Here is a 14,490-nt window from a genome sequence, read left to right on the forward strand (position 1 = left end):
TCTTGTTCTGTTTTGCCCTTGAGTTGTTTACTTTAAAAGAGACATCACAAAAAAAAAAAGAAAGGGTCTCCTGGTCTTTTGTATGATTATATACTTCCATGACCATTGATAGATAACAAATATATGAAAGTCGTCAAATGCATTTTCAAACTATGAGATAAAAAGATATGCATTCATGCATTAATATTATTTGTAGACAAAGGAATATCAATAAAACACATGTACATACGTCTACATGTGCATTTATGTGAGTCAAACATCTTAATATATACTCGTATTGCATTTTGTTTATTTCTTGAATAATTATACATTGAGGTAAAACGATGTTCATTAACAGATACGTAATGCATGTATCTACCCAGCACATGGAAATTCACTATATTGGAGCTCATATCTATGGGCAATAGACAATATTCTTTCTTTATCTCTCTCTCTCTCTCTCTGTGGAAGATAATCTGAATCATCTCAAAGATGTACTGCACAACAAATTGCATGGGATAGGTGTTATGCAGATGAAAACAAGAGGTGATAGGTAAATGCGTTACACAAGAATAATGCACAAAAATGACGAAAATCCCGGGCAATTTCATCAGAATATGAGTATTAAGTCCAAGTAGCGTAATAGACAAATAAAACGTGCTGAATTCATTATAATCTTTATTGTTAATTGTGTGTCCAATAAAAGTAGTTGATTAGTCGTCATTTCTCGTATGTTAGAAAGTTGTTTAACATTTATCTGTGACGTCCTCTCCGTTATAGACCCATCGAGAATTATCACATGGACACACGGCACTGAAAAAATATATATATTTTAAATTTCATTAATTTGTTTAATATTTTTTTTCTTCAAGTTATTCATTAATTTGGAAGCAAATTTAAACAAGAAAATACACTTGTATCATATATCTCACCTGCGCTAAAAGATAAAGTCGTATTCAAATTTTAAATCTTGGCCCCTTACATTATGATTTCCTTTGCTTATACTCTATGTAATCCTTTCAATTTGCATTTTCATATAATTGTATTCATGTACAGCTTTTAAACCAATCACTACGCACCTTAAAAGAATATGTCATATTAATCACACTTACTTTGATTCGTTATACATGTACTTACAAGCAAGTGGCTTCCGGAAAGTTATCGCATTTTTGGACAGTACAAGCGCCTACGAAGCAGGCAATGTTAGGGCAACCTGAAATTTAAAAGTCAACAATATCGCATCAATGCTGTCATTATTTTCCATATCATTAACTCTGTTTCATTTTACTGAAAATATATAGCTCCTAGAAACGTTTTAAAGGCATTAGATGTACATGTACTGACTGTTTCAAGAAAAATGGCAAAATAGCATTCGCAACCATAGTTTGCCTTAGCGTTACCACAAAGAAAAGTGGACCAAATAGTAAACTTATAAAGACCAATTTTTGAATACTTTAGGTTTTCAACACCACAGCTGTAAAAGTAACTAATAAACTGAAAATATAGTAAATATAACTCCATGACATTAATATTAATTCCCGAATTTCAATTAACTCAGGACTCAGTTGTTTTACAATTAATGGACTGTTTTTAGTCGATGTTGTACGTCTATAAATATAGATTGTTAACAGTTTTACTCACATTACTTCTTTACTGAAACAACTCGAGAAGACTTGACAAAATATGTTGTGAGGTAATTGTAGGGTAAGGGAAATACTAATGTCAAAGCCCTAATCTCAAATCCACTGAGCCACACATTTAAGTTAAAAACCGTTAGAAACGACGCAACTTAAAAAATAGAAGACATGTTATAAGAGGTAGAGAGCTCAGACTTCTATTTTTACTTTCTTAGAAAAAATGTAGAAATCATAAATACAGGTAAATGAAACAGTAATCAACATTAACAAAATCAATATCTAGTTACTGTAATAAAAAAAATGCCTTCAGTTAGTTAGTAGTTCAAGACATTCAGTCAGCATTAAGTTAATGACAGTTACACGTAACCAACAAACATGTTTATGATATTGTAAGCATTCAACATAGGTAAATGCGGTTGTCTTGTACATGTAAATTAAGTTAATGACGTGTTAGGCATTCTGTTGACCTCATTATAAAAATTGTCAATATACATGTACATTGTACAGAGACAAGATACAGTTTATTAAATTCGTTTAAGAAAACGCCTTTTCACAGAAAAAAATTAATTATCACTCAACTGATACAGATTAAACAAATAAAATACATAGTTAAACTTACGACGCGGCCGACAGGACCGTTCACAGAGCTTCTTTGATTTAAAGTTGTTGGCGTTTCCTCCGCAACAGCCATAGGTGAACGGACGACAGGAGTTCCGGCTAGCGTCATAATAAAATCGAGGGCAAGCACCTCTACAGGGTCCGGGTTCAGCAGAAAGACTACATGGACCTGTAGCATAGGTAATTAAAGTATTAGCTATAACAACACATTGGTAATATACTGCATCAGGAAAAAATTCGTCCCGTTTTATATTCATCTCTATTGACCTGGCTAGTGAAATAATGATTTGGCGATTTAATTTTTTTTTAATAACATGGTTTATAAGAATAGGTATCTAATTACTAGACACGATCTCGTTGCGAGCAACGAGTGGGTCTTCCGTCCGATTTTTGAATAGATTAGATTAAACTTATCACTTCAAAGATAAAATCGTAGATCTAAGCGATAAATAGAAAAAAAAATTGCGGCAATCGGGGCTCGAACCCGGGTCACCTTGGCCATGTCCACGACTCTATTGACTGAGCTACTCAGACTCTCGCTTCAAATTTTTGACGCTTAATTTCTCGAGAATGCCTGAATTACCTGAAAGCACCTTGTTGCGAGCAACAAGTGGGTCTTTCGTTTGATTTTGAATTGATAGGGTTCAATTAAACTGTTGACATTTGGTACGATTTACTATCATATTAACTTCCTTTTAAACTAATTTTTCAACCTACACTGCGAAATGCAGTTTCCGGAAAACGTCATTTTTAAATTTCAATATCTCTGCAATGCGTTGTCTGATTTTAAAACGGTTTTCAGTTTTGTATTCAAAAATCGAAATATTAGTATCACTAGACGGACGACCAGCTCATATTAAAATTTGATAAGTTTAAAACATATTCTGATGGGAAAAAAATTGTAGATAATTTGATTTAAAAAGATTTAAAACACAATTTTCCAAAAATGCTGCTTGAGCGGACCGGAAGTGACGGACGATCGTAGTTTTACCTGATCGGCCCTAGAAATTCAAAAATCTATAATTCCTGAAATTTTCAATTTTCTATCTTTAATCGTTTTTGCGAAAAAGGGAGGACAAGATCACTTTTTACAAAAAGAAAAACGAATATAACGGCCGACCGGAAGTGACATCATCAACAAAAACGTACATGGTAAAAGACCTTGATATTTTGTATTATTCGTAAAATTTTCATAAAAATCCATTGAAGCATATTTGAGATATTTGAGTTTTAAGAAAAATGTTAAGAAAAAAAAGAATAATAATAGTGAAAAAAAGAGAAAAAGAAACCTAACAAAAACAATAGTTTCCAACGGAAGACCCTAATAATATTGTCTAAGATAATTCAATACGGGAAAAACTGTTTGCAAGTGTATAAGGTTGAAGAAACACAGGCGGAAAAAAAAAAAACTCTGTATAGAGTGAACAATCATTTTATGTCCTTTTTTTCAAACGATATCCCTCACAATAGTAAATACTACACTTGTGTAGATTCATGTACGTTTGTGCAAGTGATTTGATTGAATTATTAAGTTCTAAGCAGTTTTGCTATAGTTAAAAGGTACACAACATTATTTTATATAGTTATTTTATTACTGTAAACCAACATTTAGTTGCAAGCAAGAAATTTTGGCGAACCTCGCAAGGACCTCGATGTCGCGAATATTTTTCACCGCGAACCAGTCCTTGTCACATCGTTATTTCAGCACCTTCGGTCTAAAGAAGGCTTTGTCGCGAACATTAGTCATCGCAAACTAGTAAATCGTTAGTAAATCGTGAAATAAAGTCTTCGCGAAAAAATATTCACAATAATTTTGCACCAGCGGTCCATCTAAAGTATGTTATCCCGTTAATTTCTTCTTGTAAAGTAGATAATAATCAGACCATAAACATAATATTACATTCCCTCTATGCAATGCTTTTATTGATTTTAAAGATTTCTCTTATCTACATGTATCTATTGTTTCATTTTTTTTAAAAGATAAATGTTAAATAACAGAGCAAACGCACTTTAAAGAAAACTTATTTAGCATTTTTAAAGGCATTAAAATTAATGTGGTGCATAACTTAATGTAAAATGGAAGCCTTCTTGTGACAATATTCTATTAATATGTCGGATTGATTTTTTACTATTATTATTAAATTTGAACCAAAGGATTAAAGCACGTTTAGGAGATTGCTGTAGAATTCATACTAGTATCTGTTATTCAAATTTAAGTTAATGTTTTATAGGAAACTTGCCTAATAACCATGCTTTGTCATTTAGCTAATAAACAGGACTTTCAATATAGATCTGATTAAATGACGCAGGTTTTTATGATACACTGCGCAAAAGCAATTGCTATAAGTAAAGTCTAGATAAATATTGATTGTTTGCCAGAGGCTGAGATACGAAGGTCAGATGAACGAAACAGGTGCTGTTTGAGGCAGAATGAATTCATTACCTTGCACTTATTATTTAGAATATTTTGCAACTCGGCATTGGCCGCGCCGCTAAGTATAAATATAAGCAATAAGGAAATATGTTTTGAATATTTTGAGATGATAATTTCGGTAGGAGCGTAGTCAAATATATCATAAAGCCCTTCAGACTTTATTGGATTTAACAACGCCCCGACCGAAATTATCACCTCATATACTCAAAGAATGATCCCTTTTTCCTTACATATTACAAATATAAAAAACCACTAATTTAAAAGTACTTTTTTTTCTTCAAAAAATAACACTATCTAGTGTGTTGAATCTGAAAATTAATATTCATCTTCTTTATTTTTAGTATAACAGCAAACACGAAGGATTTTTTTTGGTACTGGAAAGGTATGTTACCTGTTACTGGGGGAGGGGGTTGTCCGTACCATCTGGCGCTCACAATGGCCTACGTAAAAAGAATATAAATTTATTTGTTTGATAATTGCTTTCGATGCCAAAGACATAATATACATGTACATAAAACGACGTGTTCACAATATCGGTACATACATATGATTAATAGACAATATTATAAAAATTTGAATGAATTTACATTTTCACAATTAAAATTTATAGAGAAAAAACATAATGAATTAAAGTAAAAATTTTATATAATAAACAAAAATTTGGTACTTATTTTTTGATAAAATCAAACCCACCACCCTCCTAAAAAATACGAAAATAGTTTACATGTAGCCGATTATTATTTTCATTACTTAATGCATTATTGTTTTTAACATATGACAAAAAATAATAGTAATTTCCTTTACATCAATAAATAACGAGATACTAAAATCTCACCACTGTGATAAAGAGTAGCACACAGAGTGATAAAACTCGTGACATGTTTCTGTATCCTGGTCTGGGTTTGTTTCGTTTCCACTTGACTTCAACCTTTTTATACCTAGGCAGTCATTAGCGTTGTTATTAGACGTCATACTTAGCCCTTGAAGCGTGGCGATTACCATGCCGTGCAGTTACCGCAAGCTCGTATATTTCAGTGTAAACAATATAGCAACACTTAACCTGTAACGATTTTTGGACATCCTTATTATTTATGCTGTACTTATATATAATTTGAACCAATTATTTACACCGTATTTCATTTTAATTAAAAACTATTTTACCAGAATGCATATCGTCTTTTTATGACGTTTAAACACATATGCGGATCAAGAGAAAAGCTAGAATCTCTCTCTTTCTCTGTCTGTCTCTCTCTTTTTCTCTCTCTCTCTGCTTCTCTTGCTCGCTCTTTTTCTCTGTTTGTCTATCTGTCTGTCTGATCCTCTCTCTTTCTCTCTCAATATATCTCTCATCTCACTATTATTCTCTCTCTCTCTCTCTCTCTCTCTCTCTCTCTGTCTGAATATCTGTCTGTCTGATTTTCTCTCTCTCAATATATCTCTCATTTTTAAAAAAAATGTCTCTGTCTATGTCTGTCTGTCTGTTTGTCTATCTTTCTCTCACTATTACTCTCATTTTTTTCACCTCTCTCTCTCTCTCTCTCTCTCTCTCTCTCTCTCTCTCTCTCTCTCTCTCTCATTTTAATATCACTATATTCCTGAACAATTGCTTTTTAGTTGAGTAAATAGCGAATCCCAGTAAAAACAACCAAATGTATTTTTTAAAATAGATTCCTAACATGATAACGACACGTTTCAAAATGTATTTAGGTCATATTTTGCCTTTAGCTATTTTATATAGCACCTGTTACAATTCATCGGATTTGATGTATTTATGCATAATAGCAAATTATACGCTTATAAAAAAATCTTCTACAATAGAAGTACATGTACGCTGTATAAAACTGATAAAAAGATGAAGAAAAATGACTCGACAAAAAAAAAATCAGTCTGACACAGATTAGTGCTTGAATGTCAGGTAAAATAAACCGAATGACCGAATTCTGTGTACTTTTAAACGCAGCAAACGTAAGTAGTTAGCTTTGTAAGTTGTTCGATATTATCAGGATTTACCAAAAAGTGTAACGGACAAATTAAACATTTAACATTTTAAATTTTACACAGTTTTGGTCAAATAATGTGTAATGGATAAATGTAACATGTAAGTACCTGTCACGCCTTTTTCTAATCGTTTTATCCTAACTGCCACACAAACAACATGTGTTACCGTGTTAGAGCAGTGACAGGTACTCACAGATTACATTTATTCAGTTTATTTTACGTGACAATCAAACACTAATCTGTGTCAGACTGAATTTTATACTATCTTATCCTTATTACAACAAGGTAAAAAAAAAACCCGGTACTCTGATATAATGCTGAAAAAAAGGCATAACATAAAAACATGCGCGGATTCAAAACCATTTTCAAAGGAGTGTGATGAGCAGATCCAAAACCATTTAAGGAGAGTGTGAGGTTGGGAGGGGGATGATGGATATTTTAGCTTGGCTGGGGATTGCAGAGCATAGTTTTGGTAACTTTATAATGTTATTTAAGGGACCCCCACCCCTTTAGATCCGCGCAAGAAAACCCGTTGAATAATTTAGCTCTCCTAAAACCCATTATTCTGCTGATTCGCAGATGAATTTCATCAGTGAATGCTATCTAATATTATGAATTAGGTTAACTTTATGTTTATAATACTAACTCATGTCCATTTCTACAGGTACCATCCTGTGCTATGAAATTAGATGTAGCCTAAAAGGGACTTGGATACGATTTGACTTTAAATTTTCATTTTTTTTCCATGTTCAATGTTTATACTGATAAATATAAAAGTTCATAATGTTTTGTCAAAATTTGAAACTCAAATATCAAGTTATATTCAAGATACAGAGTTCATAATTCTTTGTTATGTAAACACAGCTCGAATTTTGTCATTTTTTACATTTTCGTTTTCTTGGGGTAAATTTCCATCAAATGTAACTCTCTTTTGTTGATAATAGTATTTAAGAAGATATTGAATAGTTAAATTAATTTTTACATGTCATTTTGTCTAAGAAATGGTAATACTCTTCATTACATTTTTTGTAAACAACTATAAGACTCAAGCTTTACATAACTATCAATTCTTACCACTGTATCTCGCTTTTAACTTGACTTTAACATTTAACATTTCAGTCAACCAATAAACCATGTTCTACATAAAAAATAAAAATAAAATTGTTGATCTCAAATCTCGTCCAAGGCCCTTTAACTTTTATATAAATGTAGCACTCATCATCCATTTCAGAATCGACCCAAAATACATTCTTTGCGCTGTGAAAAGTAAATTCACTATACATGTATTGTCTAAATTGAACTGTTTTCCCTTAGACGTGTAATTATAGTAATGTGAAATACATGTTGAAATAAGAACAAATCATTTTTATCTGTTCTTGATAAATTCACTCAAAAATATGTGTGAAAAATTATTTCTCTTTGTGTGAACATTTTGTAATGTGTTACATGTACAATGTGTGACTGTATTGTAATTTTTTTTCAAGATGTAACTTACACAGAATTTCATGGACAACTCACACAAATAAGAGCGATAACTCTTGGGAGTGTTTATGAATGAATATGTTTTGCTTTGTTAAAAATCATTTTAAAAATAATTAATATTTTATTTCTGCCAAAAAATAAGTTTCTTATATTTCTGCCATCCCAATGGACGGCTATTTTGTACGTAAATGACACATTTCTTTGAAGATAAAATGGTCAATCTACTGAATGTTGTCCTATATGACTAATATAGCAGAGATGCTATATATGAATTCCAGTCACACACGCGCTTTTCAATCATGTGTCTGCTGTTTTCAACTATATGCCGCAGTATACTTTTGATCTTCCTAAATGCAGTAGGGTGATGATTTTATATAATCAGGTTAACCTATCTTAATGAAATATGCTTTACTAAAATCCTCACAAAGATGTGCAAAAAATCGAGAAAAACGGAAGCTGTGGTAAGAAGGAGTGAATAACTCACTAACCCCGTGTGAGAATGTACCTATTAGTACACGCTGTAATCAGGAAGGCGTCCTTAAAACTTTCCTGCGTATACACATTTTTTTCTCTTTAAATCTTGTCCTACTTCTATCTTCCTCTATTAAACAGAAGTCAGCAATCATACTGATGGATATCATTTGGAATGCTTTATTACGCAAGAAGCTATTAGGATTGGCAATAGCCTATGGTATGTCGTGTAGATTATAGACGTGTTGCAACTTGTTTTTTTTTATCAAAGGTAACGTAAGTTTGAGGATATAACAAGTATATAGTGTGAAATATGAACATTGGACTTCGATTAATATTTAATGGATCAACACAACATTCCACAAAAATAATATTCTATAATATATTGATGGCAGTACTGTACACTAAATGGAAGGCATGGTTTAACATTATATGATTTTCCCTTGTTACCTAATTGACACATGTACATGAATTTTAAAAAAAAACTTCAATAAAAATACTATCTGAATTTTTTTCTAAAAACATTCAGCATTCAGTTTTTAAGTGAGGGGATCCAAATAAAATCGAAAAATATTATGATAATTAATTGATGAAGTTTGCTTCATTTCCCCAGATTAAGCAAGAGGTTCAGTGGACACTGCCTGGAAACAGGTACGAAACTGGTTCCAATTTACGAGATATACCAATGTCCTGTCATATACTGTATGCTGTTCCCAAATTCAATGACATGCAACACCATTCTGTTGATAATTACTTTTTTATCTGTTACAGAAAACAATGCTTTGAATAAAGAAGCGTGGCAGATGTATCCCGACAATGGTTGGGGTGGATGGGGAGCTCAGAAAGCCGTAGATGGACAAAACTCTTTCCTCGATGATTTAAGGGGAGAGTGTACAATATCAGCAGACGTTAAATTGACAGCAGGGTGGGGAGTTGACCTGGGGAAAATCCTGAGTATACATCATATATTGATGCAGTATAGAACGGACAATCATCCCTGACCATCATTATGGTCATTGACTCTTTGAAAGCACTGAAAATTGATTTTCTTTGGAGGTTTTTAACAAATGAATGCACCCAAAATGAATTTGAGTTAACGTAGATGAAATAACAGAACTATAGATTTTTTTGTTTTTTTATGCATTTGTATAAATCTATTATATAATTTTACATTAAGATGACATTATTAGTTCCGATGTTGAATGAATAGCTTCCATTCAATTTTCTGAAATAGTGCTGACATATAAAAATGGCATATATCTGCGATTTAATTTCTTTATGGACATGCCAATGAATATACTGTGGACTCAATGACACATGTTCACTTACATGTATGTGGCTAATAATTGTTTAAACATTTATGGTCGGTTGCGAAGTACACTTTTTTAAATTTACAATATCAAAACCAAAATCAATGAATTATTCAATCCACTTCCTTTTTTTTTAAAATATGATAATCATAATAATTTCGTTGTAAGCGAAATAAACCAAACCAATCCTCAGTATGAATCGATTGATTGTTTGACTAAATCATTATATAATTTCAACGCTTTTTGCAGGTGCTACAAACGAACTTGCATCTAGGTTTTGGGGGTTTTCAGTTTTCGTATCTAACATAACCGAAGAAGACGATCGACATGGTGTTGTGTTTTAAGGATATGAATTTCACCTAAGATACATTACCTTATCCCATTAACATTAGGTGTCCTATTTTTGTTCCATACGTCATATTCTACAACAATAGGACCAATCTCCCACTCCCTGCAGATTATTCGGACTACGCAGACAACGAGCTGTTTTAATTTGAAGATTTAGGTAGGATTTTAAGAGAAAAAGAAAACATTATCTTGACTTGACATTATCTGACACATGTATATATTTATAAAATTTGGTTTTACTAATGTACCATATGTGATACAATCTTATTACACTTAGATAAAATTGTCACTTTATTTGCAATCTCCTTTTTAATCGACATTTATTTCTCGTTCAGGTAAGTGAATAACGTCGCTTAAAGCTCTGAAAAATTACTTTATGTTTGCATAATGTTTTTAAAAGGACCTGAATGCTTTCAACTTAAAAGGTTTCTACCATAAAAAAAAAAACTAAAAAAATTCCTTCGCAATTCGAGAAATACAAAAACAACTTTTTTAAAAATACATTTTGATTGAAGCTATTATCTTAAAATAGCAGCATCTATAATGTGTAATAGCATATTGTTTTATGTTTGCTACCAGAGAGTGCAGAAATAAAATGATGTTAATGCACATAAAACAGCCAAAATCAAAGGCAAAGGATCAACAAAGCATGGTTACACACCTTAAGATTCATGACAGAGTGGATGAAAACAAAGATTACCAGGAACTCACAGAGGTGAAATTTATTGAAAAGTATGTCTATGATGAACTCAAATGAACGCTACTGAGGTGGAAATTGTTATACTATAATTTTATTCTCAGTGACAATTCCACTGCATGTTGTAGTGTAGGACTGAAACATAACTTACTTCCGATATTATTTTTCAATAAATCTTTTGAAACTCATACAGAATTTTTCATATATATAAAACAGAAAAAAAAAGAAAAAGGACAGACAGACAGTCACATCATGTAAATCAAATATGAAACAGCTTAAGTCTGCAGATTAAAGAACTCGACCCACGAACCATGAAAAATGGCCTAGTCTTAAAAAAATTTGATTTTGTTACATGTTGTTCTCTGGAATGTCTACTTTCAGAAACAGTTTTTCTTTTTTCAATGGCGTCAATATTTTTCATAAATGACGACTTCAAAATTGGTGTCATAATTTTGTACAATCGCCCGTTCTAACGTCAGGCCTAGTATATTATAACGTTACATGTATTATACACAATGCGTACGACACTGTTACACATACGTGCACACGCATATAGCTACGTAGATAGCATTTTGATTTATTACATATTAATGTGTATTTGTTAATCAGTTGATATAGAGAATTATTGAGAAATACAACACATATTGAGTCTGATGTTGTTTGATTTTACATAAGAAAAAAGCGTATTGAACTTGTCGTAAGTATTGACTGGCCAATGCGAAGGCGGCATGCGCCGTGTAACGTTATTTATTCAAAAGCTGTTCAACTGTTATTAAAATCAATGTATAAAATTATACAGTTAAAAAAAGTTTTCTAATCATAATATAATAATTCGATCAATAGAATATTGACCTCGTGATAACATGCGTTCTGCAAAATATACTGAATACCTCTGATAGCGATCCAACGTGAAACCGGTTCCGGTAAATATAATAATTTCGAATTTACTCGATTCTACAAGCTATTATGCAACATCAATAGATGGAGGTCTGTTCATGGAGCTGTGATTGTTGATTATGCAGAGGATTATTCAGAATTGATGGTTTGTGTTTTGATGTCTTCAGAATAGTAAGTAACATTTTTGGGTGTCAATAATTTAAGTTTAAGAAATGTCATTTGGATCACAAATAACTCCTTTATATGAATTTTATATTATACTTTAAATGTTGCATACATCTGTGTAGGTTTTAGTTCTGCATGTGTATTTCCATTATGAGTGCTATGATAAAAAAATCTGTGTGTGTGTGTGTGTGTGAGAGAGAGAGAGAGAGAGAGAGAGAGAGAGAGAGAGAGAGAGAGAGAGAGAGAATAGTTACATACATGTACTATTCAAGTGTATATAGAGTCAAGTTTGAAGCTCTCCATATTTTAGAAGCAATTTTAGAAACTAGATTAATGAATTAATAGAAACTATATCATGACACATTAACAAACATTAAATTGGGTAAAATTAAGTTTAATTGGTTCATTATCATGTGAACAATATTCTAAGAATGCAGTCAGTGTAATTAACAGGGATTGCTACATGAGGTGATTTTGTCTGACACAATTAATGCATATAAAATGCATTTAGTACATAAGAAATCATGTGTTAAGGCATACTTATATTCTCTCTTTCCCTCTCTCTCTCTTTCTCTCTCTCCACCCACTCACAGATGTCAGAAATATTATTTCTAATCTACATACAATATGTATCAACAATTGACAAGGAATTATCAAACTTACAATCAATGATGTACATATATACTATCAATTGTCATATCATCATATGACAACCAATCCAGCTTGTTACATGCAGATTGAGACAACATTCAGTCTTCACAAATTTGAATGATGTTCAAAACAATTTTAAACTAATGCAACACAAGTATTGAAATAAATTAAACCATGACAGTATATGATGAAAAAATTATGAATGTGATAGCTTAATCTATAAAATGTATTTACATTTATATAGATATAAGAAGAAAATTAAAATGACACAGAGTCTGTACAGAATATAAAACACTAACATGTATTTCTACTCAAGGAAGAGTTTGGCAGAAAACTGTAAATCAAACTGGATGTTAATTAAAAGAATAATAAAATTGAAAAAAATATTCACTTTATATTAACACAATCCTTAAATGAATTACAGGATGAAAAAATGGAGTTAATTCATTCCTCTGGTTCACTTTCCTCACTGTCACTCGAATTGTCGGAGTCATCAACTAATGATGCATCACTGATGAACTCACCCCAGTCTCTAACACCCAGTCTACCCTCCCTATGATGGCGTGCATAGCCAATATACCACAGAATAGCTGCCACATGGGCACACACTCCTACCACTCGTGCACCAGCTCTGCATTTACAGTACCAGCCACAGATCTCACCTGCTTCATATCTGATCCACAATAAGTAGGATTTGAAGGAGACGTGGCGGCTCTGCAAACGCACTCGTAATAGACCTGGCTCCTCTTTGTGAATTTGAATGGCGCAGTCACCTTCAATGTGCTCCTGGGCATAACTTGGTGATAAGCGTAACTGGTATGTACCACATGTCAGGGATCTGAGTTGCTCCTCATCCAAGCAGGGAAAATCAGAAAGATCCTCAACTTCCTCCCAGCAAACTGTTCGACGATCTAGTTTATTAGGGCCCCGCAAGGATTTGCGGGTGCCCTATAGTAATCACTCTGTCCGTCCGTCCTTCTGTCCGTCCGTCTGTCACTCTTCCGTCCACAAATTTCCTGTTTTTTTTCGAATAACTTTTTTTATGGTTGCCCAATTAAGTTCAAATTTGGTATGGTAGTTCAGTAGGCAGAAATACATATTTTGATGCTAAGTTTGGTTCTCTATGTCTTCTGGTTTGGAGCTGGGGTGGTGGGGTAGATTCCTAACTATGCATAAGAAGAATGGGCAAAGAGAGATAACTGCTGAGAATGAATGGGCAAAGAGAGATAACTGTTGAGAATGTTACCATTGTATACATGGAAGGCTGTGCAATATTTGTCCTTTGGGATTAATTAACCTTCCACAGGAAGAAAATCCTAAGCTTTATCTATATCTGTCACATAGAGATTAATTACTGCACTGCCTGTGTCTGCAAATGAACTTTGTTTTGAAGGTAAGGTCAATTTTGAATGATGTGTAGTATTGTGTACATTCTTTGAAATATGGATTTAAAATATAATATTCATATTTTATTTTTGTTAAAATACCATACACAATGATTTATAATAATTTATTGAATAGAGGCAAAGCCTAGGTATCATTGCATTGGTATCAATTCTTTGTTTTTTTAACAAATTTTATTTCATCCCATGTTAACCCACTTTATCCCGTGGATATGACTCATTGGATATTTGTTTGATATCCCACAGTTGTGACTTTACAATGGGATTTGCCTAGGCATAATGAAGTAAAATAATGTAGAGTTTTATAAACAGTGTAAAAATTGATTGCGGTGTATAAAACACGGATAAATAGAATCTCATATGATTTGTAGTATAATATGATTTTTATCCAACTTGTGTG

At 32.4% G+C, this 14,490-nt stretch overlaps 1 protein-coding gene across 1 annotated transcript; it reads right to left on the reverse strand.

Moving 5' to 3' along the window:
• Positions 1–694: 694 nt before the first annotated feature.
• Positions 695–5,618, reverse strand: LOC105339868 (kappaPI-actitoxin-Avd3e). The gene is made up of 5 exons (XM_011445646.4): positions 5,504–5,618; positions 5,060–5,108; positions 2,236–2,403; positions 1,117–1,192; positions 695–792 (listed from the first exon to the last, which is right to left on the reverse strand). Exons 1-5 carry the CDS (start codon positions 5,546–5,548, stop codon positions 726–728), a joined length of 405 nt encoding a protein of 134 aa, XP_011443948.3. The 5' UTR covers positions 5,549–5,618; the 3' UTR covers positions 695–725.
• Between the last annotated feature and the right edge of the window lie 8,872 nt (positions 5,619–14,490).

This window comes from Magallana gigas, chromosome 1 (genome assembly GCF_963853765.1).
Source record: "Magallana gigas chromosome 1, xbMagGiga1.1, whole genome shotgun sequence".
NCBI classification, from domain to species: domain Eukaryota; kingdom Metazoa; phylum Mollusca; class Bivalvia; order Ostreida; family Ostreidae; genus Magallana; species Magallana gigas.